General features: G+C 52.6%; 1 protein-coding gene across 4 annotated transcripts in view; it reads right to left on the reverse strand.

The window, feature by feature from the left end:
* Positions 1-1,271: 1,271 nt before the first annotated feature.
* The window catches only part of ABCC6 (ATP binding cassette subfamily C member 6), a 50,647-nt gene continuing 25,279 nt past the window's right edge, over positions 1,272-26,639 (reverse strand). For 3 of the 4 annotated variants that reach the window (XM_059693282.1, XM_059693285.1, XM_059693284.1), the window contains 19 exons: positions 26,322-26,468; positions 24,568-24,655; positions 24,287-24,362; positions 22,453-22,579; positions 22,071-22,247; positions 19,608-19,775; positions 19,001-19,175; positions 17,452-17,527; positions 16,078-16,201; positions 14,032-14,239; positions 11,871-12,181; positions 9,706-9,905; positions 7,527-7,653; positions 6,294-6,395; positions 5,338-5,484; positions 3,308-3,466; positions 3,066-3,232; positions 2,110-2,304; positions 1,272-1,806 (listed from right to left, as the gene is read on the reverse strand). In XM_059693282.1, coding sequence (XP_059549265.1) covers positions 1,698-1,806; positions 2,110-2,304; positions 3,066-3,232; positions 3,308-3,466; positions 5,338-5,484; positions 6,294-6,395; positions 7,527-7,653; positions 9,706-9,905; positions 11,871-12,181; positions 14,032-14,239; positions 16,078-16,201; positions 17,452-17,527; positions 19,001-19,175; positions 19,608-19,775; positions 22,071-22,247; positions 22,453-22,579; positions 24,287-24,362; positions 24,568-24,655; positions 26,322-26,468 — 2,883 coding nt within the window. In that variant the 3' untranslated portion in view covers positions 1,272-1,697. The remainder of the gene's footprint in view (positions 1,807-2,109; positions 2,305-3,065; positions 3,233-3,307; positions 3,467-5,337; positions 5,485-6,293; positions 6,396-7,526; positions 7,654-9,705; positions 9,906-11,870; positions 12,182-14,031; positions 14,240-16,077; positions 16,202-17,451; positions 17,528-19,000; positions 19,176-19,607; positions 19,776-22,070; positions 22,248-22,452; positions 22,580-24,286; positions 24,363-24,567; positions 24,656-26,321; positions 26,469-26,639) is intronic. The other variant, XM_059693283.1, reaches the window with a different exon arrangement.

Genomic DNA, 26,639 nt, shown 5'->3' on the forward strand with positions numbered 1-26,639 from the left:
GGCCGGGTTAGCCCAGTGACTGGACTGGGTGGTTCTGATTCCCTCCGGGACATCTGGCAACTTCTAGAGACATTTTGTCACAACTGGAGGCGGGGGTACTACTGGCATCTAGTGGGTGGAGGCAGGGATGCTGCTACACATCCTACAGTGCCCAGGACAACCCCACATGTCGTAGTGACCAGAATAAAAGTCCTGGTGTGTGGACCCTTCTCGCTGCCCACAGAGGCCCTCAGATACAACAGGGATCATCGTGAACGTGTACTGGGCACGCACTTTGTGCCCAGCTCGGCTCTGAACACGTTTCCGTGTATTACCTTCCTCTACCCCTGCAGCAATGCCATGAGTCAGTGAGGAGCCTGGGTTGCCTCATTGCTCATGCTGCGCTACAGTTAGCTGTGTCTGGGGAACCCCGGCTTTGGCTACTTGAGAATCGAGCCCCCTTTCCTGGTGCCTGAAGGCAGTCGTAAGAGCCCTGCACTAGGATTCCGACTGATCGCTGTCAGAAACAGGCCTGAGCACGTGCGCTGGGCACCGCCCTTCAGGAAGGCAGGGGCTGCCCGTCACCACCCTGACCTCTGACCTCTGACCCCAGCAGCATTTCCCACACGGCCCCCTCGGGGGAGGAAGTATGAACAGAAATGCCCGGGATGTTCTGACTGCTTCTGGGCTCCCCCAAGAAGCTGGGATTTGGTCTGTAACAAACAGATGTATGACATGTGCCGGGTCCGGACGATTCCCCTCAGGACTTCTGAAGAAGTCCCGGCCCCTCCCCTCTGGCCTTCGGAGCTGAACTGCGTGCCTGTGTGTCCTCATGCTTGTGCCCGGAGGGCCCCATCGTGGTGTGGGTCGTGGCTCACGTGTCCAATTCAGACACGATGCTTCTTGGAGCCCGTGTACAAGGGAGGGAGGAGCAGCAGGAGCCCTGGCGTTCAGTCCTGGTGCATGTTGGGATCATACGGGGAGCTTTAAAAATATACCGTGTGCCAGAATGGAGAGCATGTTGGGGGTCGCGGGGGCAGGAGGGAGGGGTGTGGTCACAGAAGGGCAGCCCCAGGGGTCGTCGTGGTGGTGGATGCCACCTATATGTGTGATACAATTGTGTAGAAGTCACACACACGCACGCACGCACGCATGCACACGCACTCATACTAGAACAGGGAAATCTGAGCAGGATCTGTGTATGGTACCAATGTCAATATCCTGGTTGTGATACCACGCTAGCGTTTTTCAAGGTGTTACTTTTGGGGGAAATGGAAAAGGGTGCACAGGCATTCTGTGGATTATTTCTTAAAACTGCTGGTCAATCTACACTCATCTCAAAATAAAAGGGTTAATTTGGGAAAGTACACACACCATTGCCCTGCCACAGGGTTAATGACTTCATTGGCCTGTGGTGGAGCCTGGGTGTGGGCAGGTCTTGAGGTTCCCACATGGGTCCAATGGGCAGCCAGGGCTGAGAGCCACTGTCCCCTTTGGGTCCAGGATGGACAAGGCTGGACGGGCTCTGATCAGGCCGACCTTGGGGGTTGCTGCATCCTCCTGGGTCTGTGATGATCGTCCACTTTCCCTGCCATTTGCCACCCAATCCTGGAGAGCAGAGGGGTCTAGACTCTGCTGATGACCCCCAGGTCACTGGTATCTCCAGGGCATGGCACGTCTTTCCAGGTTGGCGTGGCGGGAGGGTTGAAGGGTCTGGTTCAGACCAGGCCTGACTCCTGTGCCAGCCTATAGAACAGGCCCTTCCGGGCCAGCAGCTGAGCAGGGCTGCCGCTCTCTGCCACCTGCCCTTTGTCCATGACCAGCACCCTGCGGGGGAGAGGGAGATAGGCAGCTCCTTGGACACCAGCCTGGTCCCTGGGCCGCTCGGAGAGCCCAGCGTGCCTGCTCTGAGGTTTGCTCCCCAGAAGTCTGGCCTTCTGTGTGGTTTCCTGGTTGTAAGCATCTACTGGGCATATGTCCTTGGGCTCATCTCTTCCCCTTTGGGCATCAGTCTTGCCACCTGTACAATGGGCACCTGATAATCCATTCCATCACCTTTCCAGCTCTAAATGCGGATGCCTTCCTTCATCACTGCAGGGTCCCTGGGGCCAGCGCCTTGGGGGGACTTACCTGGCACAGTCCATCACGGAGCGCAGGCGGTGGGCGATGAGCAGCACCGTGCAGTGGGCAAACCAGCTCTCAAGGGCGGCCTGCATCTGGAGCTCAGTCCCTGGGTCCACGGCGGCCGTGGCCTCGTCCAGGATGAGGATCTGGGTTTTCCGGAGAAGGGCACGTGCCAGACACAGCAGCTGCTTCTGGCCCAGGCTAGGAGGGAGTGGGACAGTCAGGCCAGATGTTTGTGTGTCTACACGTCAGGGTTTGCAAGGCGTGCCCACAAATGCGTCTCCACAACAGCCACAGAAGTGGTGGCCCCCGGCCCACAGAGCTGGTAGAAATCCCCGTCCTGCCATTTTTTGATCAGGTGACTTTAGGCAAGTCATTCGAACCCGTCGTGCCTCAGTTTCCCTGGGAGGACGGGGAAATAGGGAATTGTTTAAAGAGTTTTTGAGTTTCAGTTTTGTAAGATGAAAAAGTTCTGGAGTTGGGTAGCACAGTGATGTAAATGTGCTCAATGCCACTGAAGTATACACTTAAAAATGGGTAAGATGGTCAATTCTATGGTGTATTTTTTACTACATTTTAAAAAACGTTTTCAAAGGCATACTTGATACCCTCAGTGGGCATGGGTCCAGCACCCAATATGACACACGTTATTTCTATAGCAAAGTAGGTGCTGGGTGGGATAAAGGCTCTATGTAGTCTTGTGGCAGTAGAGGTGGGGTTTTGCCACTAACTAAATTGGGAAAACGAATTTAGGAAAAACAGAAGTGATATTCAGAGACGGTGTTGGAGTTTGGAACTGCTGACAAGGGATAGGGCTCCTACCCTGATTATTAATAGGATGGGGGTGATGGTCTATGGGAAAGGCACACTTCCAGGGCAGACTGCCCCTGGGGAGAGCCGTGGCCACACGTGCCTCTCCCTCCAGCTCCCCTGAGGTCCAGGCTGTGGTGGGGCATCCCTACCTGAGGTCATCGCCTTGGTCGGCACACTCGTACTGCAGCTGGCCGGGCAGGCTGGCCACCAGGGCTCTGAGCTGCACCGTCTCCAGGGCCTGCCAGATGGCTTCGTCCGTGTGCTCCTGTAGCATGTCAAGGTTCCTCCTCAGAGAGCCGGGGAACAGGATGGGGTCCTGGCCAGGACGGGCAATGGGTCAGGCTGGCCCAGCCACGACCCCACCTCTGCCCAGCCTGTCCCGAGGCCTCACCTGGAGGATGATGGTGATCCTAGACCGCAGCGTGTGCAGCCCCACATGGCTGATGGGGACCCCGTCGATCCAGACCTCACCCTCAGCTGCCTCCAGGAGCCGCAGCAGGCCGCCGGCCAGGGTGGACTTCCCGGCCCCCGTCCTGCCAACGATGCCCACCTGCCAGGGGATGAGAGGGCAGGGCCACTGTGACTAGGCCGGGCCAGAAGAAGGCGGGCACAGCCTAGGTTTCCTGGGCATCTCTTTGGGAGATGTTTCCCCTGCACCCAAGATCCATCCGCCCAGCTACCCATCATCCTTTGAGCATCCATCCTTCCATCTACCCAACTTTCCCTATATCCGTCGTCGATCCACCCAACCTTCTGTCTGTATTCTTCTCTATCTTTCCCTCATCCCAACACGTCTCTCCTATCTTCCCAACTATTCCCACAACCTTCCTTCAATATCCGTACCCTCCTCTGTTCCTCCATTTCCCCCATCCTTCCGTCCACAGCCCTCCATCATCCCTCACTCTTCCTCCCAGCCCCATGTCATTTTATTCATGTCCCATCCTTCCATCTGTCCCTCATCCTTCCTTCTATCCATCTCTCATCCTTTCTCCCACGACCTCCTGTCCAGCCATCTAACCATCATCCTTCCTTCCATCCATCCCCATCCCAGCCGTCCATCCCCATCCTTCCATCCATCTCTCCATCCTTTGATCTGTCCCCCATCTACCCTTTCATTCTTATCTTTCTTGCTGACTTGCATGCTCAGTGTCTGACACATGGTTGGGGGTCGACACTATTTGTTTAATAAATGAATGAAATGTGTCACCCCACTGTATGACAGCCACCCTCTTAGACACCAGCATAGAAATAAAGAGTCCTTGCGCCAAAGGACTGTGTGCTCTCGAAAGGAGGGCGACTGAGTAAACTTAATTTTAATAAAGTGTGATGATCACTCTCTACCATCAAGCTCCGGACCTGTAGCAATGGAGGTAAGCCAAGAGGTAAGCTGTTCCTATTCCCTTGGATAGGGGTTGATGAGGTAATCAGAGAAGGCTTCATGGAGGAGGGGTACTTGAGTGGGATATTGAAAGGCAAGCAGGAGTTCAGAGAGGGGGGAGATTCCAGGTAAACCACAGTGCTAGACTGAAAGCTCCCTGAGCTCCCAGAGGCAGCTGTTCCACAAATGTGGACTAAGCCCTGGCAGGGCACTGAATGCTGCATAGAGCTGGGCAGCACCTTGACTGCCAAGCTCAGGAGTTTGGGCTTTGCCCTGAAGGAAGCCTGGAGCAGGTGGAAGGTCTTGAGCCGGGGAAAGACATGCTCAAATAAAGGTCACAGGCGAACAGAAATAGGCTGAGGGCTCAGATGGGGGCCTGGGGCCATCAGGGGGAGGGCAAGGAGGGCTTCAGGGAGGAAGTGTCGCAGGGTGGGAAGGGAGAAGAGGGATTCAGTGAAGGGGCCTAGCGGGATAAATGGGACAATACTAGCGCCTTCCTCAGAGGGCTGTTGTCAGAGTGAAAATGCAAATGCTAATGAATGAAAGCACCGGTAAACATTTCTGAGGCATGTGCTCTGTTCCAGGCACTGTTCCAGGCAGTTACACTTCAAAACACCGCGATGTGACGCTGACATTGGCATTCCCATTTACAGGTGGGAAAACTGACTCAGGAAGTAACTTGCCCGAGGTGAGCCTTGGCAGAGCCAGGATCTGAGCCCATGAAACTGGATGAAGTATGTGGAACATTTAGCACTTTGCCCGATAGTTCAACTGATGCTCGAGAAAGAAGAAAAGGGAAGCTGGGGAGATGGCATCGAGGTGGGTGGGTGGGTTCCCCCCAGTGGAGTCAGGTTTGGTGAGATAAGTTCAACTGAGGATGTGGTGGGCCGGAAGAGGAGGTGCCCTGGGGTGGGGAGGTGGAACGGGAAGGTGCTCAGGGCCTGAGCCCTGGGGAGATGCCCAGCCTGGCCATGGCCCCGAGCCCTCTCCAGCTGCCCTGCGGCCTGGCTTCCATGAGGAAGAAGCCTGGGAGCGCTGCTCACCTTCTCTCCTGCGTGGACCTTGAACGACACCCCCCGCACAGCCAGCGGGAGCTCAGGTCGGTGCCTCAGCCCCAAGTCCCGGAACTCGATCTGGCCCCCACAAGGCCAGGGGGGCTGGGTTTCACAGGTGGGCAGTGTCCAGGGCGCCTGGGGCAGAAGGGGACACTGAGTTAGAGGAGCCGTTCTCTGAGGCTTCTCACAAAAGGTCTACCTCTTTGAGCCTCGGTTTCCTCTTCTGTAAAATGGGCATGTTTACTGCTATTTTATAGGGACGTGGAACATAGCACAGCTAAAAACAAATATCTGGCAGCGTAAAAATGATGGTGTTGGCTGTTCTTTATCTTTTAAAATTATTATTAGCCACTGTTAATTGTCAAATAATATTCTCTCTTCCTCTAGTAGGGTAGGTCCTCTTTTTGCCTTTGAGAAGAGGGCAGATCTGTGCAGCAGGGAGTCCAATGCTGCCACTGGTATCCCTGCGACCTTGAACAGGTCACTCCACTCTCTTGAGTCTCAGTTTCCCCGTCTGTGAAATGGGGCTAATGAGAGCAGTGGGCGTGTATTGCTTGTTTATGTTGCGCCAGACCCTGCACTAAGTAAGCCCTTTATTGTGAGATCTCACTTGACCCTCCCAGTGTACCCAGCGTTGTTAGTGGCTGGTGGCTCTTCTGTCCCTGTAATGTCGCTCTCATGTGCCGTTACCTGGCGGTGGCATTCCTGTTCCTCCTGTCCCCTGTCACTCAGAAGAAGGACCTGCTTGCCCAGTCGAGGAAGCAAAGGATCCAGGATCTGACTTGGCTCCAGACCCCATGCTCTTAACCATTACCGGGGACCTGGCTGGGACTCCGGCCTACAGTGGTGGGGGCTCCAAAGCCCACGGCAGACGGCCACCTGGTCCACTGCCCTCTGCTGTAAGTCCCAGGTGGGGCAGACCCTCCACCCCCACTGCCCCCCACCTCCTTGGGTGTCCGAGTGTAGTCCTGCATCCGCTCCACCGACACGATGCTGCTCTCCAGGTCTGTCCAGCTGCGAACAGCCCACTGCAGCGTCTGGGTCACCTGTGGGGAGAAGACACCTCAGATTGGCTTGAGTAAAACCAACCCACAGGTTTGCATCAGCTCCCCGGAGGCAGGGGCTGGGAGGCAGGCCTCGGGCAGATAAGGGGACTGGACTTGACTGCAGCCTCCAGGACTCCCCTCTCCTTTCAGTAGAACCAGAGCATGCAGAGCAGAAAGGAGCCCTCAGACCTCAGCTTGTCCACCTTGTCTTGATACAGGTGGTGGGGAGACAGGACCAGAGAGGGTGCATGGCCCTCCCAGGGACACCCAGCAGGACCCAGGCCCCGCTGACTTCTGTTCTGAGAGGTTTTCCTCCCCCGATTGCTCATCACACTTGGAACCATGGGCAGCTTCTCACCAGGGCCCACCCTCCTCTCTCCAAACTCATTTCCCTCCAATCTCACCCTCGCCCACACTCTCCGGCCATACCACCGGCTTGCTGTTCCTCTAGCACACCAGTCACGCCCCCCGCCCCCCTCCATCCCGGGCCTTTCCTCCTGCTGGTCCCTTCCCCAAGAAAGCTCCCTCCCTTCCCCCCTCCCTTCCTCCTTCTTTCCTCTGGGCCACAGCTCACAAGCCCCCTCCACAGAGAGGCCTTCTGGGCCAAGCAGTAGAGGAATACGCACCCACCAAGCTTTGACCTCTCACCTTGCTTTATGCTTATGCTTAGTTGCCTCAACTGTAAAATGGGGATAATAATAGTACCCCTGATGGGGTTGGGGGCAGGATTAAATGAGTTAATGTTTATAAAGCTCTTAGAACAATGCCTCATTCATAATGACTGTTACTTACAAGTATATTTTTCCCTTCACAGATGTCATGACCTGACATCAAATATTGTTACTAATAGATAACAAAAAGTTAACAATGCACTGGGAATGCACTTTATATACTTTATCTCAACTAGTGGAGGGATTAATACCCCATTTTTCAGATGAGCTCACTGAGGCTCGGAGACGGAAGACTCTTGCTCAAGGTCCAGCAGCGTCACCTCAGCTAAGCTCTTGTAAGAGCCTCGTTTTCCTCACTGGTTGGTAGTTTGGACTTGGGTCCTTGAAGGTCCCCCTTACATGGATCTGTCTGTCTCTGTTCTGCCTGCTCCTTGGGATCAGGTTGGGGTGTCAGGAGTACCTGGAGGGCGGCGGAGACGGAGAAGCCCACGAGGCCAGCGCTGAGATGGGCCTTGCTCAGCACAGCGCACGTGGCAGCGGCAAACACCAGCCCGTTCCCCAGGAGCTCCAGGTTGGCAGCGAGCCACCTGAAAGGGGGTGCAGGTACAAGCAGGGTCAGCGGGGGCCCTCTCTGTGGGACCTACTCCTCTGGGCACAAGGTCTGATCATGGTGCCGGCTCGAGTGCCCATGGAGGTCCTGCCCACGGCCTCCTCCACACCCAGGCCCCACCCAAGCTCAGTGTGTGGGGAATTGACGCTGTCTCACCTGTGCCCAGCCCAGGGCTCGGCGCACAGTAGGTGCTTTAGTTAAGCTTTGCCATGCTGCCAATATTCGGTGCTTGGGATATGCCAAGTCATATACCCTTGTGTTTTCCAGACTAAACCCAGTCTCCATGTTCACGTGGCCACCGTCTTATGTTCATGCACAGGTCAGCTTGAACATCACCTCCTCAGAGAGCCTTCCAGGACTGCTCCTCCTTTTCTCTCCAACATAGCACTGATAACTTCCTTCATGACAGTCGTCATTCTTCATAATTCAACTACCTAATCAGTCCCTGACTCTCAGTCTCCACCAGGAGATCGGGAGCTCTGCGAAGGCAGTGGCTTGGTCTCCTTCATGCTCTGTCCCCAGTACCTAGCATAGGACCCAGCCCAGAGTAGGTGCCCGACAGATATATGCTGAATGGATGAATAAATGCACACCCCCTTGTATTGAATTCCTACTCTACCATTCATTCATTCATTCATTCATTCATTAGCAGATGTGTATTGAGCACCTACTGTGTGCTACGCATATTGGAGGTGCTGGGGATACAACCATGAACCAAACAAATAAAAATCCCTGTCTTTAGGGAACTCTGGGCTTTCTACATATAACACCCCAAGTCCTCCCAACAACCCCACAAAGTGGGAGGTTGTTTTCTCCATTTGACAGCTGAGGACGCTGAGGCTCAGAAGGGTAAGGTACTTGCTTAAGTCCAGACACATAACAAACATCAGGATTTGAGGCCACATCTGTCTGAATGATGCCAGAAAGCACATACCCTTTCCAACAGGTCATTTTTCTCAATGAACCAACTAACAAATGAATGAACAAAGACCCACCTAGGGTCTCCCCCTCCCTAGACCTTGGGGAAACCCTTCACTTCTTTGAACCTCGGTTTACTCATCTATGGAGCGAAGTAACATCTGATTCATTACAGCTGAGAGGTTTCAGTGAGATGTGCTATAGATAGCATGGAAATCACTGAGGCTTGCACATGGTAGGTGCTTTCTAAATGTTCATAGGGTTCCTCCTCCCTAGGCCAGGACTCCAGGAAGGGGCAAGGCAGGTTACCCAAAAGGCATATGGCATTGAGACACTGCTCACAGCTACAGGGCCTGATCGCCCCAGCTGACTAGGGAGCTGGCAAAAGGGGGAAAAGAATTCACATTTATTGAGCACCTAATCAATAAATTGTGTGCTTCACTCTCTATATTCTGGTACCAGACTCCTTGGGTTCAAATCCTGGTTCTACCACATATTCACTGTGTGGCCCTGGGCAGTTCCTAAATCTCTCTCTGCCTACAATTCACGGTGTATAAAACAGTCTCTGCCTCACGGGGTTACTAATAGGATTAAATTAATTGAGCCATGTAGAGTGGCTCATAATAAGCATGTTACAGGTATTAGCTATGAGTGCATTTATTTAATCCGCATCGCCACTCTATGAGTGCAATCCCACTTGGACAAACGAGGCTCAGAGAAGTTATATAATGTGCCCAAGAACACCCAGCTCGTAAGCCGCAGAGCTGGGATTTGAACCTGTGTCTGTCTGTGCTCAAAGCTTGTGTTCTGATTCTTGCTTAGTACTGAGAAGAGGCCGAGGATGCTTATGTTGCTGCCTTGTCACCAAGGCAACAGAGGCGTCTTCCCTTTTGCTGACATCTGTGCCTCCTTGCCCACCTGCTATTGGAAACCCCTCAGGCTCGCTTCCATCCACTCACAGTGTAAGCCAAGTACACCCATGGGACCTAGCCTCAGCTTCATCCCCAGCACGCTGTGACCTTGGGCAGGCCACTCTACCTCTCTGGCCACACAATATGATACGCTCTGGGGACACAGATGGATTGTAAGGTCTTCTCTGCTCCCTTCCTACCTGTCAGCCACCAGCCGTGGGAAACTGACTCGCTGGCTTTCATCCATGTAGGCATTGTTCTGAGCCACGAAGGGGCCCTGGGCCCGGAAGGCCCTGACCACTGCGCCGCCCTGGAACGTCTCCGCCACGTGGGAACACACGAAGGAGTGCCTGGCTGACTCCATGCGTCTGAGCTGGCACGAAGTGGCCACATACAGGCTCTGAAGGGGGGGTGGGGGGGGGGGGTTGGTGGGGAGAGGAGAAGTCACAGACACAGAGAGGTGGTTTGAGAAGCTCAGGGAATCCCAAGTACTGTTACTAGTTTGCTGTGTGACCTTGGGCCAGTTGCTTTCCCTCTCTGGACTCCAATTTCCTTGCAAAATCAGGGTTCCATAGTTCTTTTTAAAATCACAGGGGATGATTCAAAAACCTCCAGTGCCCCAACCCAGACCTGTTCAATCAGATCTCTGGTGGTGTCACCCAGGCCTTGGTATGTTTAAAACTCCTTCCTGGTAATTCTACTGTGCAACCAGGATTGAGAAACCACTAATCTGGTGTAAATGTCTCATTCCCAGCTCTAAGGCCAACTGCTTTACTTAGGGCCAGTTACCGTGGGAACAAAACCATAAAGGGCAAGGAAGGCAGTCGGCCAAGTGGAACTCATTTCTTTAACTCTAGGGTTACCGTACATGCCAGGGGCTGGGAACATAATGATGCACAGATAGTAGGTGCTGTCCATTGGTTTGAGGTTGCAAGTATGTACAGCTGGCACGGGGGGACGTGCATTTGCTGAACACCCGGGCTGCATACCAGGCTCTTTACAAACAGTATTCAGTAATCGTGAGGTGGGCATTAGTGGCATTCACAGTTTACAGGTGAGCACACCTGAGGCTCAGAGCAATTGGTCTGAACCTCTATATCCAGCACATGGCCGGGCCTGAATTCAAACCCACCTCTACCTGACTCCCAATCTCTTGATGGATAAATAGTCCCTCCCCAAGTCAAAAGGACGTAGAAAAGACCTGGGATCATCGTGGAGGACAGTGGTGGCCATGGTTTTTGTCTGACTATCATGGTTGTTTCTACTCTACTTCTGATATATATTTTTTTTTTTGAGGGAAGTGGCTGTCAATTGTGGGACCTGATTGTAGAGGTGGTCACATGATACAACCCAACCAGTCAGACTAAACTCTCCCTTTGGTCACAGTGATTAGTTCAAGGATAAACACATGCTCCATAAATGGCCAATCAGAATCTTCCCTGGGATTGATATATGAACACTGAGCTGGAGTAAAGGTTTTTTTGTGTTGGGGTTGCTAAGGTGGGATGCTATGAGTATAAGGTTGCAAGGGACCATCAAATCTGACCCCTGGAAAGAGAGTGTGTGCAAAATTCGGCCAAGCAGAGCTAAGTCAGTGGTTCTTAAACATCTGAATGTATCAGAATTACCTGGAGAGTTTATTAAAACCCAGATTTCTGGGCCCAACTCCCATAGAGTCAGTAGGTTGTGGGTAGGGCCTGAGAATGTACATTTCTAACCGGCTCTCAGGCAATTCTCTGCTGGCTCAGGGCCACACTTTGAGAACCATAGAGTCTCCGGAAGAGCAGGAGCCTCCAGAAGAGCATTCTGGGTACCGGGATCCCCCCTAGGAGCACTGTGGCCGTGGAGGCAAGCAGCCCTATAGCTGCAGAAAGAGAGGGTGTCAGAGCATGAGGGCTGAGGACCCTCACCCCCACCTATGGTGGCCAGCTCATGACTTGGCCACAGAGTGACTGCATCCTGGTGGCAGCTGGCCAGCGCAACTACTGCACGTAAGCCATTAAATTCTGTTCTTCTGTTTAAGCTCATTTAAGTCGGTCTCTGGCAACTGAAAGAGGCTAGTCTAATGCAGTCTTTGAGACCTTGCAATGCCTTTTTGGTTTCCAGATATTTGGAGAGGAGGAAGCTCATCTCAGCAGCAGCAGGACAAAATGTCAGCTATGAAGCACTTCGATGTGAACATTTGGGAGACACAGGTAAGAACAGGTGTTAGAAACAGGCTGGTGTCTCTGCCTCTGGGAAGCCTTCAGGGGTGGCCCCAGCTGCCCAGCTGGGCAGAACCTGTTACACGGACTCCTGCCCAGGGACAGGGGCCTGGCTGCGGTGACCTCAGCTGGCCACAGGAGCCTGCCCAGCCTCTCCCTACCTGAAACCAAGTGTAGAGGAGCAGCAATGGCAGGATGGCCACGGCAGCCAGCGGGGTGGCCACCGTTACCACCAGGGTGACCTCCAGGAGGCCGAAGGTGTAAATCAGCAAGGACCGGAGTTTGTCTGGGATGTCCACGTCTATGGTGTCTGTCTCCTTGGAGAAGCGGTTCAGCAGGTTCCCCATGGGCGTCCGCTCGAAGAAACCAATGGGAGACCGCGCCACGTCCCACAGGAGCCTCCGGAAGAGCCGGCTGGATGCCCGGATGCCCCCTAGGAGCACTGTGGTCGTGGAGGCAAGCAGCCCTATTGCTGCGGAAAGAGAGGGTGTCAGAGCATGAGGGCTGGGGACCCTCACCCCCACCCATGGTGGCCAGCTCATGACTTGGCCACCCTGATGATCCCTTGACGGAATCACCCTCCACCAGGCACCTCGGAGTGTGATCTTATTTGGATCTTTGCAGATGTTATTAGTGAAAGATCTTGAGATAAAATCATTCCGGATTTAGGGTGGGTTCTAAATCCAATGACTAGTGTCCCTTTAAGAAGACGAGCACCGCCCACCTGGCTCAGTGGTTGAGCATCAATCTATGAATCAGGAGGTCAGGGTTTGATTCCCGGTCAGGGAACATGTCTGGGTTGTGGGCTTGATCCCCAGTGTGGCGTGTGCAGGAGGCAGCCGATCAATGATTCTCTCTCATCATTGATGTTTCTAGCTCTCTCTCCCTCTCCCTTCCTCTCTGAAATCAATGAAAATATTTAAAAAAAAAAAAAAAAAGAGGAGAAGCCACACAGAGACACGGATGGTGATGTGAAGACAGAGGCAGAGACTGGGGTGACATGCTACAAGCTAAGGAACACCAGGACGGCCAGTGACCAGCAGAAACTGAGAGGCACGGGATGGATCCTCCTTCAGAACCTCCAAGAGGAACCAATCCTGCCGACTCCTGGATTTTGGACTTCTGGACTCAGGACTGTGAGACAATTTCTGTTCTTCTAAGCTACCAAGTTTGTGGTCATTTGTTTTATGGTAGCCCTCAGAAACATATACTCCCTTCCTCCCATGCCAAGCTATGGGCTTGGGATGGGGCTAACTTCACTCCCTGTTTCTGGGGTGGGGCAAATTTCATTCCTGGCCAACCCAAACCACTGCAGTAGGTTCAGAGATGAACACGTGACCCAACACGGGCCAATGAGAGTGAGACCTGGGACTTTGCTAGGGCTTTCGGGAAAGTGGTGCTTGCTTTTTTGAGGTGGCCAAGATGGAGCTGTGGCATACCATCTTATCACTAGGGGGAGAAGCCTGCCTGGACAGGAAGCTATCACAGAGGAAGAAAATGAAGCCATTCCTACAGCCTCATTGGATCCCTGGATTCAGCCATACCTGAAGCTACTTATCTATGGATTCCAGTCCTATACCAGGTAAGGCAATAAATTTTCTTGTTGCTTAAACTAGATATATATTCATATAGTTAGTATACAGGGTGTCCCCAAAAATGTATACACACTTTGAATAATTAATAACTCCGATGGGTGCCATCTGAAAAAGAAACATCAATGGAGCAATCAGCTGTCAAGTGTGTATATTTTTCGGGGGACACCCTCTATTATAGCTATATAGTTAGTATTGTTATTATTTTCAAATGGAGCAGACCTCAGACTAAGGAAAGTTATCAGGGAAAAAGAGGGGCATTACATAATGATAATGGGTCCATTCTCCAAGATGACAACAGTTCTTAACGTGTTTGTCCCTAACAACAGGGCATCAAAAAACACGAAGCTCATCTGAAGGGGTGGGGGTGGGGGTGCTGACAGTCCCCAGCAGTCAGACCTTGGCTGGCCCTCTGTGCTGGGGTGGGGGGGAGAGGCGGAGCCAGCTGAATTGCCGTGTCTGCCCCCACCTAAGTGCTCAGCTGCCCCAACATCTGAAGGTCGTCAGTCTGCATTTGCCAGTGAGTCTGGCAGAGACTGAGGGTTCCAGAAAGGGAGGGATGTGCCGTGTCCCCCGCCTCCCGCCTTAAGGATGTGGGTCTGGGCTTGGACCTAGGATATTTGCATAGATCTTCAGGGAGAACAGTGATCCAAGGATGGGAGGGCCAGGGAGCCCTGAGCACCTCGGATGGGGATGAGGATGGAGGGCGAGGAAGGCCAGGGAGGGGTACCTTGGAGGCATCCCAGGAGCCCAAAGACCCAGCCTCGCAGGGCCGCCTGTGTCTGCCGCCCATCCACGGTGGGGTCGTCCACCCACAGGCTGAGCCAGTAGCCGCGGCAGAAGGAGGCCACTTGCTGGCAGAAGAAGAGGAACAGTGCATAGAGGCAGAGTGGGGTGTCCACGGCCCGTATGTAGCTCAGGTACAGGGCGGCCTTCACCTGTAGCACACGTAGGAAACATGCCCAGGGGAGGGGAGAGAGGAAAAGCAGATGAGGCTCCCAAAACACGCCACTAGGGCAGATGGAACCACCGCGCAGACCTCACAGGTCCTCTCAGTACCTCCCACCTGGAGCACCATCTCCCCGGCAGGCCCCACCCAGCCTCAGCGCCCTCTTCCTCTACAGAACGCCGGGGGGCCAGCGGAGCCTTCAGAGTGACAGGCTGTGGCACTGCCGGGCTTTGGGGTGATTTATTGAACACCTCCTATGGGACAGGCATGTGTCTCTATCCTCATCTGACAGATAAGGAAAGTGAGGCACAGACAGGTTAAGCCACTTGATGAAAGTCCACCCCCTACCAACCTGAACTTCTCCACACAGCTGCAGCCGGAGTGAACTTTTGAAAATATCAGCCTGGCCCGATCTTGCTGTTGCTGACCGGCACATGGTTTTCTCTTGCTCTCAGAAGAAATTGCAGACTTCCTGTACCCCTCTCTGACTTTACCCCCTACTCACTATCTGCTGATTTCTTGGGATCCCTTTCTTTGCTCCTTCCCACCTCAGAGCCTTTGTACCTGCTGTTCCCTCTGCCCAGAATGCTGTTCCCTCTGCTCCTTCCAGGGCTTGTTCCTTTGCATCCCTCAGGGTTCAGCTCAAATGCTACTCTGGGAGCGTCCTATCCAAGCGGGCCCCTGTTGGTTGGTTGCCATCTTATTGCCCTTCTGTATTGTCTTGTAGCATTTATCATTATCTGATATCACCTTGCTTATTAGCTTAATTAGTTGTTGACTGTCTCCCCCCACTAGCAAGCAATCTCCGCCCGGGCAGACACTTTACCTGGCACATAATGGGAGCTCTGGAATGTTTGCTGGGTGGATGAGTGTGTGGATGGTTGGGTGGGATAATGGGTGGTTGGGCGAATGGGTAAATGAATGGATATATGAGTTGATGGATGAATAAATGAGTGGTTCTGTAGGTGGGTGGGGATGGATGGATGGAAGGGTGGATGGATGAGAGGATAGATAAATGGGTGGATGGATCAGTGGGTAGATGGAAGATAGGTAAGTGGATGGGTGGGTGAATGGATGAATAGATAGGTGGTTGGAAGGTTGGATATAATGAATAGATGAGTGAGTAGATGGATAGATGGATGGATGGATGAATAGGACAGATGGGGTAGGTGGATGGGTGAATGGGTGGAAAGGTGGACAGGTGGATGAATGAATGAGTAGGTATGTGAGTGGATGGGTGGAGAAGCCAGCAGAGAAGGAATAGTACAAGCTCCAGATTAGGAATGACCTAGATTTGAGTCCAAGTTGTTCACTTGCTAGCTATGAGAACACAGAGAAGCCTCCCAACTCTTTAAAACCTCAGTTCCTTCACCTCTAAAATGGAGTCATCACCATCTAATTTTATTTATTTATTTTTTAAAAATATTTTTATTGATTTTAGAGAGAGGAAGGGAGAGGGAGGGAGTGATGGAAACATCAATGATGAGAGAGAATCATCGATTGGCTGCCTCCTGCATGCCCCCTACTGGGAATTGAGTCCGCAACCCAAGCATGTGCCCTGGATCAGAATCGAACCCGGGACCCTGCAGTCCACAGGCTGATGCTCTATCCATTGACCTAAACCGGATAAGACATCTCCATCTAATTTCAGAGTGCTTGTGAACATTAAGAAATAGGAAGTGTCTAGAATCTTACTTGGCACATAGTACATGTTCAATAAAGGTGGCTGCCTCCCTCTGACCCAGGGCTCTATCTGGTGGCAGGTCTTGAGCCCCGGAGGGCAGCAGTAGCAGTGGAAGTGGAGGGCAGGGAGCAGCTGATGCTTACCTTGCCATACTGCACGCTGTCCCCTCCTGCTGGCAGTCCTGCCTTCTCAGGGTCATCTAGGGGAACCTTTGTCTGGGCCTCCAAAGTGGTGCTGTCCTCAGGGATACACTTCATGGACCTGTTACTTAGAGGAAATGCGGACAAATTAGTCTCTCTTCCTGGGGGGGGGGGGGTGCCCAACTGTCATGGCCACTGATAGAACACTGAGCTCTGGGGTACACTCTTCATTCATTCATTCACTCATTCATAAATTCATTCAATCAACACACTGAGTACGAAGTGCCCAACTAAATGCCATCTATTACGCCAGAGTCGAACAAGCCCATTGTTTCAATGCCCTTTCACTGGATGAACTTATTTGCCCAACCTCAGAACTTGGTTTTCAGAGGGTTTGTTTTTTTTTTTTTTTTGGCTTAAGCTTTGCTGCAATCATTTTGCCCCTGCTGTTTATCCTCAGATTTGTCATTCCTGGTTGGCAGAATGTCAATTCTGCACAATTCACTTGTTGAAGATTTCTTTATGTTCCTTTCATCTATGAATGAGTGGGCTGACTTCACCTTAAATGTGAAACCATGGGAAGTTGACTTAACCTCTCTGTGACTCAGTTTCCTCAGCTGTAAAATGGGGATAATCTATCTATCTGTCTTTCATCTACTAATTAATCTGTTATCTATCTATCCATCTACAAATTACCTATCTTTTTTATCATACGTCAACCAATCTATCACTGATCCATCTATTATTTATCAATCTATCATTTGTCTATCTATATCTATCATCTGTCTACATATTCACCTATTTACATCTATACATCTATCTCTATATCTACTCATCCATATATACTGTCAAATCAATCTATCTCCTATCAATCTATCTACCATCTATCCATCCTTTATCTATCTATCTATCTATCTATCTATCTATCATCTATATACACTGAGTGGCCAGATTATTATGACCACCCCATCAGTACTTCATTGACACTTCCAAAAATACTGAATATTGAAAACCTCCTAAGCAAATACTCTCAAGGTTTTATTATTATTATTATTTGCATAACTAATTCACTTCATTGTACTGATGGAGTGGTCATAATAATCTGGCCAGTCATAATAATCTGGCCACTCAGTGTATTTTCACTTGAAGGCAAATTGGTCATTCTGTGAACTGGGCATTTGGGGACTTAATCATTTTGGCCATGTGTTTGTCAAACACCTTTTGGTGAGTTATCCCACAGCTGAGCACCATGGTGGGTGTTCAGCAGGTGTTCGCTCCAGAATAGTTTTGGCTGCCCCGCCCCCACCTGCCTGAGCCGCAGGTGGTCTTCAGCCTCCGCCTGTGCCCTCCCTGTGCTCAGGACCACAATGAACTCACCTCTCTGGTCCACCCATGGGCCTCCCGCCTCCAGCAGAGCCTCCGGGGTCCTCAATGCTGGTCGCGAGTTCTGTGTCTGCAAGGTCAAGGGAGTCCTGTCACACAGTGGGGTCAAGACCCTGGAGTCCGGATGCTGACACCCACTGGCTGTATGGCCTTCACTTGTCTGAGTACCCGTGTCCTCTGCTCTGGCCCCTGCAACCTCTGGCAGTCTTCCCAGGGTTCTCAGGAACGTTATCCATCGCTCACTCACTCCTTCATTTACTCAGTAAATACAATCGAGCCCCTGCTATGGACTTGGGGCTGGAAAACATCAGTAAACATGGCCATGGCCACACTACTCCGCGTTCCCCCGACACCCTTGCACAAGCAGTTCACTGTGGCTGGAATGTTCTTTTCCAACTTTTACCCAAGCTTAGGTGTCATCTTCCCCAGGGAGGGCCCTGGTCCCCCCGCCATCCCCCTGGCCTGGGCAGGGTCCATCCTCAGCTCCAGGACAGTGACACTGTGAATCTCCACCAGCGCTCAACAGATATTTTCAGAGGAGACAGAGCCTGGGGCTGGGGCACCTGGGTGCGAGTTCTCGCTTTGTCATGGAGGGGCAGTATACAGCCGAGGGGCGAAACACCACATGCTCTCGGTCAAGTTGCTTGGGTTCAAATCCCAGTACCGCCACTTCTAAGCCATGTTACCTCGGGCCAGTTCCTTATTCTGGGCCTTAGTCTCCTCATCTGTAACATGGAGGTAATTAAGGTGCTGACCTAACAGAGGCATAGAGATGAGTAAATGAGTCAGTGGAGGTGAGGAGCCGGGGGCTGTTCCCCATCGCTCACTCTGGGCGAGCTCGGGCTGGTGACTTCGCTTCCAGAACATCATCATTTCCCCAGCAGGCACTGTGTTCTTTGGATCATGAGAAGCCCTAGCTAGTGTGGCCTGGGTCACCTGGCCTCTAGGCACCAAGTGAACTTGCTCAGTTTCTGTAGCAGTTACGGGCATAAACTCAAATTCTAATCTTGTGACCTTGGGCAAATTATTAATTCTCTTTGTCTCAATTTGCTCACCTGTGCAATGGCAGCAAGAATTGCATGTGCCTCAAAGGGGTATTGTGAAGATCAAATTAAATACTGTATGTTTATTTATTTATTTTTTAAATTTATTGATTTCTGAGAGGAAGAGAGAGAGAAAGAGAGAGAGAGAGAGAGAGAGAGAGAGAGAGAGAGAGAGAGAGAGAGAGAGAGAGAGAAACATCAACGATGAGAGAGAATCATTGATTGGCTGCCTCCTGCACGCCCCACACTGAGGATCGAGCCCACAACCCGGGTATGTGCCCTGACCGGGAATTGAACCGTGACCTCCTGGTTCATATGTTGTTGCTCAACCACTGAGCCACACTGTCTGAGCTAAATACTGTATGCTTAAAGATACACTTAACACAGCCCCTGCCTCAGGCCAGGACTTGCAGGGAGGGTGCGGCCAGAGCAATCCACTCTTGCCAGTGGGATCCTTGATAGGAGCCAGGCACAGAGAACCAGCAAAGCCCAGTCAGTACCTCCTTCTCCTCTACCTCCTGGCTGTCTGGCTCGATCCAGGAGGCTCACCAGGGCCCCCTTCCTGTTCAGAAGCTCCTGGTAGGAACCCATCTCTGCAATGGCCCCCTCTTCCAGCACCACGATCCAATCAGCCTGGGGCAGGACTTGGAGTGTGTGGGTCACGAGAATCCGTGTCTGGGCAGGGAAGGGGTGGGAGTTACACTTGGGTGCTTGACCAGTCTTCCAAAACCCGGGGTGCTCAGAGGGGGGCAAGTTCCCCCTTCCCGAGCTCCTGCCCTTTATCTCTGAAACAGCAATGTCACAATACAGATATGCAGGGGCTCCTTCAACCTATGTCTCAAAACAAGCAGTTCGCCTGAACCCAGTGGCCCGAGGGAGGGAGGCAGAGCTGCAGCAGTTTAACCACACACCCATAAGCCAAAAGTCACTGCTGTTGTAAGCCACTGAGGCTCGGGGGGGCTGTTTGTCATGTAGCATTGTCAAGAAAAAGCTGACCATTACAAAGAGGAAAATTGGACTCCAGGAGGGTGGTGGTGAGATGATAGACTTGGGTTATGCTTTCTCTGCCTTTGCCCTGTGGCCTCTGATACATTTCCCCAAACTTACCGTCCCCTGGAGCAGCCCGTTGGGCCCGATGACCTGATTGAAGATGTGCTGGCCGACATGAGCATCCAGGGATGCCAGGGGGTCATCCAGCAGGTATACAGCAGCCTTCCTGTACACGGCCCGGGCCAGGCTCACCCGCTGCTTCTGGCCCCCAGAGAGATTCATGCCCTGTGGCCACAAGAGAGGGATGAGGCTGGGTGAAGCTGTGACGACGGGGCCACATCTGCTTATCAGAATGAGGGACAGCTCACTGTGCCTGTCCTCCAGGGCCACCTCCCAGCTGTCACACTTGCATTCAAACCAATACCCCTCCACCTCCGGGCTTCACCCGGCCTCCCTTCTCCCCCTTCCCGTCAAGCTTTCCGGAGGAGTTGTCTGCACCCTCCACGGCTTTCTCTCCTCCCACTCGCTTCCTCCTCCATTTGAATCTGCCTTCTGTTCCCATTTTCTCCACCAATACTGCCTTCCTCAAGGACACCAGTCATCATTTGCCTGTTGCCTAATCCAGTGGTAGCTTTTCAGTCCTTATTTTCATTCATTCATTCATTCACTCATTCATTCACTCATTCCACTCATATGTACTGCAAGGCTACGTTATACCAGCAGTGTTCTAGGCTTCGGGACACAGCAATGAACAAAGCCCAGCCCCTGCTCCCGTGGATCTTTCATTCTAATGAGGGTGGGGGTGGGAGACAGATATTCAATAAGCAGACGAGTAAAATGTATCACCTATCAGATGGTGTCATGTGCTATGAAGAATAATAAAGCAGGGGAAGGGCCTAGGGTGTACAGTGTGAGCAGGGTTGCTGTGCGGGGTTAGGTGGAAACATGAAGAAAACATGTAAGTCGAGGCCTGGTAAAAGTGAGGGATGGAGCATGTGGACTCCTGAGAAAGAGCTATACAAGCAGAGAGAACAGCAGGTGCAAAGCCCTAGTGCAGCGGTTCTCAACCTGTGGGTCGCGACCCCTTTGGCGGTCGAACGACCCTTTCACAGGCGTCGCCTCAGACCATCCAGCATATCAGATATTTACATGACGATTCATAACAGTTGCAACAGTACAGTTATGAAGTAGCAACGAAAATAATGTTATGGCTGGGTCACAACAGGAGGAACTGTATTTAAAGGGTCAGAAGGTTGAGAACCACTGCAATGTGAGCGTGTGCTTTGGGTGTTCAAGGAACATCGTGGAGAACCATGTGGCGGGAGTGGAGCATGATGGGAGATGGGGCCAGGGAGATGACTGGGGCCAGACTGAGGGGGAGCCTTGTCAGTGATGGTCAGGGGTTTGACTTTGACTCTGAGTGGAGATACCCTGGAGGATCCCAAGCAGAGAAGGGGCATGATCTGACCTACGTTTAGCTGCTGGGATTTGAGGACAGAAACAAGGAGGGCAGCCAGGGGGTGCTGCAGGAACGCGAGGGAGAGCTGATGGTAGATGGGACCAGAACATTCTGGGTCTGCCTCGATGGTGGACCCAACAAGACTAGCCAATGGATTAGATGGGGGTATAAGAAAAAGAGGGGTATCAAGGGTAACACAAAGGTTTTGGATCTGAGCTCTGGAAGGACGGGGCTTCCGTGCCCTGGGATGGGCGTCCCATCAGAAAGGATGGGACACAGCTGGACAGACAGAGGCCAGCAAGCACCCCTTGCTTCTGAAACACCTTTCACTTGGCCTCGAAGCACCTCGTCCTCCTTTCTGGATGCTCCTCTCACACAGGGGACCCTCTCCTGCACCCTCTCCCCTTCTTTCCATAAAATCCCACCCATTTCCTTAACTTGAACTCCTACTTTTCCACTCTCAATTCCCTAATCCAGGGGTCAGCAGCCTTTTGCTGTAAAAGGCCTGATAGTAACCATTTTAAGCTTTGCTGGGGGGGAGGGGGAGGGAGGGGGCACAGTATCTGTCACAATTGCTCATCTCTGCCCTTGCTGTACAAAAGCAGCCATGGCCCACTGGTACATAGATGGGCATGGCTGTGTCCCAATAAAACTTTATTTACAAAAACAGATGGTGGGCCGGATTTGACCTGTGGTCATAGTTTGCCAACCCTGCCCAATCCATAGCTCTGGATGCATCTATCCTGTTTATTGGCTACCTCTGCCCAGACCTCTTACTGAGGTCCAGGGACCGGAAGCAATTTGACCAATGTCACCCAAAAATGCAGGGTAGGAGAGGTGCCCAGGTCTCCCCACTCCCAGTTGGAGAGCCGGTCACCGCCAATCCCTGCCGCGTCTTTCTGGCTCTCCCTGACCTCAGTTTTCTATCATTCATTCATTAATAACAATTCATTGATCACCTATTATGTGCGTGACCCTAAGCTGAGCCCTTTTTCTCCCCCACTTCCCTGCCCTCCTTGTCCCCCCTTCGTCCCTCTCACCACAGTTCCCACAGCTCAGAGAAAGAAGCAAATGACCCCAGACAGAGTGCCTCCCTGTCCCAAGAAGGCCGGAGACCTCACCTGCTCCCCAATTTGGGTGTGGACGCCTGCCGGAAAGCTGACCACGTCTGGCCGCAGGGCGCAGGCCTCCAGGACCCTCTCCAGCCACGATGGGTCCAGCTCCTGCCTGAAGCACACGTTCTCCACCACGGACGTGTTCTGGACCCAGGCCTCCTGGGGCATGTAGGCCACGGGACCCTGAAACACAACTCACTGTGGCAATGAGGCCACTGGGGATGGAGGCAGGAGCGGTTATGGAGGAATAGCTGGCGCCAGGCTATTGCTGGTGGTGGAAGGTGGAGAGAGGAAATGGAGAGGAGGGGGAGGGGCATGGAGGGCTCTAGGCGGGGGGGGGGGGGGGGGGGGGCACATTCTAGCAGAAAGGCAGGGGGTGTGGCCTCACCTTGATGTTCACAGTCCCCTCCACCTTTGACAGCTCCCCGAGGAGTGCGGAGAGCAGAGAGGACTTCCCTGCCCCCACGGGACCGACCACAGCCAGCAGGCAGCCCTGTGGCACGCTGAGGTTTATCCTGAGGGGAGACGCATCCTGGGTAGGCCCAGCCTGAGTCTGTGCGGAATTGGTGAACCCCAGGCACAGCGAGGCTTTCCCACTGGTGCTTCATCCAGGAGGCTGCTAAGAGGACGTTCAGGGGCAGTCCTGCCTTCTCCTAATCCTTGCCTGGCTACGCAAGCAGCCATTATAGCCCATGTATGTGCATGGGAACACATACATGCACATCCACACACATAACACCACAATGTACGCGCACATGCACACACACACGTGCACGCATATCTAAATAAATGTATGTTCACACGTGCATGCATGTGTGCGCATCTAACACCACACTGTGCACAAATGCATATACATGTACACACACACGATGCATGCGCACATCCAGACACCCGCAAATGCCTGCACATGTAAACAAACATGCTCTCACACGTGCACACATATGCATGCACATGCGTACACACACAGAGTTTATTGTGGCAGGAGGATTTAACCAGCATCATGTCTTGATTCAGTCACTACAATAGGCTCCTTACTGCTCCTCCTGCTTCTGCCCTTGGCCCCTGCCCCTGTTCATTCTCCACCCAAGGGCCAAAGAGGCTGGAGTTAAAACCCGAGTTAGATCACGACAGTCCCCTGCTGAAGCCCTCCACCAGTTCCCGTGGCATGCAGGGCTCTGACGGTCTTGAAAGGTGCACAGCCTCCTGCTGCCCTGCGTCAGCCACACTGACCTCGTTTCTCAAACACAACCGGGGGACATTGTGCCCCCCAAGGTGTCATTAGGTGATGCCTAAAGATATTTTGAGTTATCACACCTGAGGGGAGGGTTGCTGCTAGTATTTAGAGGGTGAATAACGGGGGTCCTGTTAAACATCCCACAATACACAGGACAGCCCCCTCACAGAGTTATCCAACCCCGAAGGCTAATATGATGAGGTGAAGGCACCTGGGTCTAGGCATACTCCTGCCCCAGGACCTTTGTACATGCTGTTTCCACTGCTTAGGAAGCTCTCCTCTCAGGCGTGTGCAAGGCTCATTTCTTCCCTTCATTATGATCTCAGTTTAAATGCCAGGCCTTCTCTCACTACTCAGGACCCTGTCAACACCACATTCTGTCACCTCCCGCTGATTTCTCATTTGCGTGGCCCCCTCATCAGAATGTCAGCCCCAAGGGTGCAGGGTCCTTTCTGGTTTGTTCACTTTATCCCTAGTGCCTAAAACAGGGTCTGGCACATAGTAAGTGCTCAATAAACACTATGAAGTGAGCAAATGACAATCGACAGATCCTGGCCAGGGCATTTTAATTCCCTTCATAGGGACTTTGGGGGCTGACTGGGGTCTTCTGCTACAAAGACCTAGCCAAAGAGTTGGAGGCTAGAGGTGACGATGATGTAGGGACTGACACAGGAGGGACCGAAGCAGGCATGGCTGACCAGGCCAGGGCTCTTCTTGGCCAGGACTCTCGTGTCATCTTGTCCAGACTGGGGAGCAGAGGCTGCCTCCTCCCTGACAGGAAGGCATGGATGCCCCGTCCCCGCATCTGCAGGAGCTCTTGTTTTCTGAGACTCTCTGACAGGGCTGCTCCTGGGAGGTCCCTGGCAGCACACCAGCCCAGGCTCACCCACCCTCCAGCCCCGGGCTGCAAACCCGCACCATCTCTCACGTAGGAAGTGCGCTTTCTCCCTGTCAGCGGAAGGTAGCTACCAGGGAAGCCCCTCTGTACCTGTGTAGGCAGGGCGGGCTCTCCCGGGACCAAGCAAAGGTACCTTCTCGCACACTGATGCAATCCTCCCTGGCAGCTGCAGGCATAAAAGGCCCGTTACACCAGAGGCTCCCGGCTGGCCTCCTTGTCCCAGAGAGCCCCCAGGCACCGCCCCCCAGAGGCAGCCCGAAACCTCTCCCGCTGAACCAATTGCCCTGCTTCTCACTGGCTTGAGTGTGGCCCTGGCATCCTGCTGAGACCCTCATCCCTCCCAGGCCCCTCCTGCTGAACCCAGCACTCACAGCCTCTGGAGGGACTCCAAACCACAGCCTCAGGGTCAACTTCTTCCAGGCAGAGGAAGGCGGCCAGGCGGTCGAAGGACACCCGGGACTGGGGAAAACAGAGCTCGGGTCACCCGTGCCGAAGCGCAGAAAAAGAACTGAGGCTGCCACCGGTCAGTGCGGGTCAGCGGCTAGAGCATCGGCCCCGCACCAAAGGGCGGCAGGTTCCTGGTCAAGGGCACGTACCTGGGTTGCAGGTTCCCTCCCCTCCCTGGTGGGTAGGAGCACATGCGGGAGGCAACCAATCGATGTGTCTCTCTCACATCTCTCTCTCTCTCTCTCTCTCTCTCTCTCTTCCATTTTCTCTAAAAATCAATGGAAAAAATATCCTCAGGTAAGAATTAACAAAAAATAGAAAACATAAAAATAAAAGAACTCAGGCTTTGGGTACTGGATGTCTCAAGAGGGTGGGAAAAGCTTCCTGTCTACAAGCTTTGCTCACTTGCACGGCATTAGTACGAAGATTAGTACAAAGCTTTTGTTTTGTTTTGTTTTGTTTTGTTTTGTTTTGTTTGTTAATCCTCACCCCAGGATATTTTTCCATTGATTTTTTTTAAGAGAGTGGAAGAGAGAGGGAAAGACAGAGAAACATCAATGTGAGAGAAACACACCAATTGGTTGCCTTCTGCACGTGCCCTGACCAGGGCCCAGCCCGGGAGGCGCCTGTAACTGAGGTACGTGCCTTTGACCGGAATTGAACCCGGAACCATTCAGTCCCCAGGCCAACGCTCTATTCGCTAGGGCCAAAGCTTTTTAGGTGACAAAAATGATGTTCATGAGGGTGGTGACAGTGATGGTGGTGGTGCCCTCCCCCCTCCTTGCTCCTAATTCACATAATTGGTAGATGGAGCTGCCATTCTGCAGGCTACACCCTGGAAGACAGCATCAGCAGGCCAATATCAGGAACGATTCTAAGCCTTGTCCAACTGGGGGTGCCCTCTGCTCCCAACCCCAAACCCTTCCTTGGGAAGGTCAAAGGGAGCCATTTAAAGAGGGATGGCCCAAGCCGGTTTGGTTCAGTGGATAGAGCATCAACCTGCGGACCAAAGGGTCCCAGGTTCGATTCTGGTCAAGGGCAGGTACCTCGGTTGAAAGCTCCTCCCCAGCCCAGGCCCTGGTCGGCACTTGTGCAGGAGACAACCAATCAATGTGTTTCTCTCACATCAATATTTCTCTCTGTCTTTCTCTCTCTCTTCCAATCTTTAAAAAAAAAAAAAAAACAATGGAAAAATATCCTTGAGTGAAGATTAAATAATAAATAAATAAATAAATAAATAAATAAATAAATAAATAAATAAATAAATAAATAAATAGGGATGGCTCAGCCAGGCAACTGCTGTCTCCTTTTCATCACCCCCAAGGAGGCACAACATGAGTAGAGTCCGTAAAGAAGAGAAATAAGATAAAATTGCTTTGTGTAAAAAGGGAACCAAAATGAATCCATGCATGTGAGATTGCTGGATTGGTGAGGCTGTGTATTTTGAGGATGTCTGCTGACACCTTCTGCGGTAGCCTCTGCCCCTTCCCTCCCTGTTTGCTGCTCTGATTCATCCCCTTTCTCACTCCCTCCCCTCCTCCCCTCCTCCTCCTCCTCCTCCTCCTCCTCCTCCTCCTCCTCCTCCTCCTCCTCCTCCGCCTCCACGGATGGTGGGTGCATGGAGACCGGGCACACCCCTGCAAGGCTCCTCCAAGCCGCCTCCCTCCCCCTGCCTCACCTGGACAACGGAGTGGATGGAAAAGGGCAGGAAAGCCTGGGCCTTGTTGAGGATGTTGAGAACCGTGAGGGTCACAAAGGCTTTCTCGGCGTCCATGGCATTCTCCTCGGTCACCAGAGTATGGACAGTAAACACCACCAGTGCCACCTGGGTGAGACACGGGGTGGCATGAGCTTCCATGAGTGTGGCCAGGGACACCTATGCCAGCTGTGGCCTCTCCAGGGGTCCATATGGCCCCTAAACGCGGATCTCCCCCCAAATTCTGCTACTGATGAAGGGAGTGCGTACACGGCCCGATTGCCAGTAGGTATCAGAAAC

This window comes from Myotis daubentonii, chromosome 4 (genome assembly GCF_963259705.1).
Source record: "Myotis daubentonii chromosome 4, mMyoDau2.1, whole genome shotgun sequence".
NCBI classification, from domain to species: Eukaryota; Metazoa; Chordata; class Mammalia; order Chiroptera; family Vespertilionidae; genus Myotis; species Myotis daubentonii.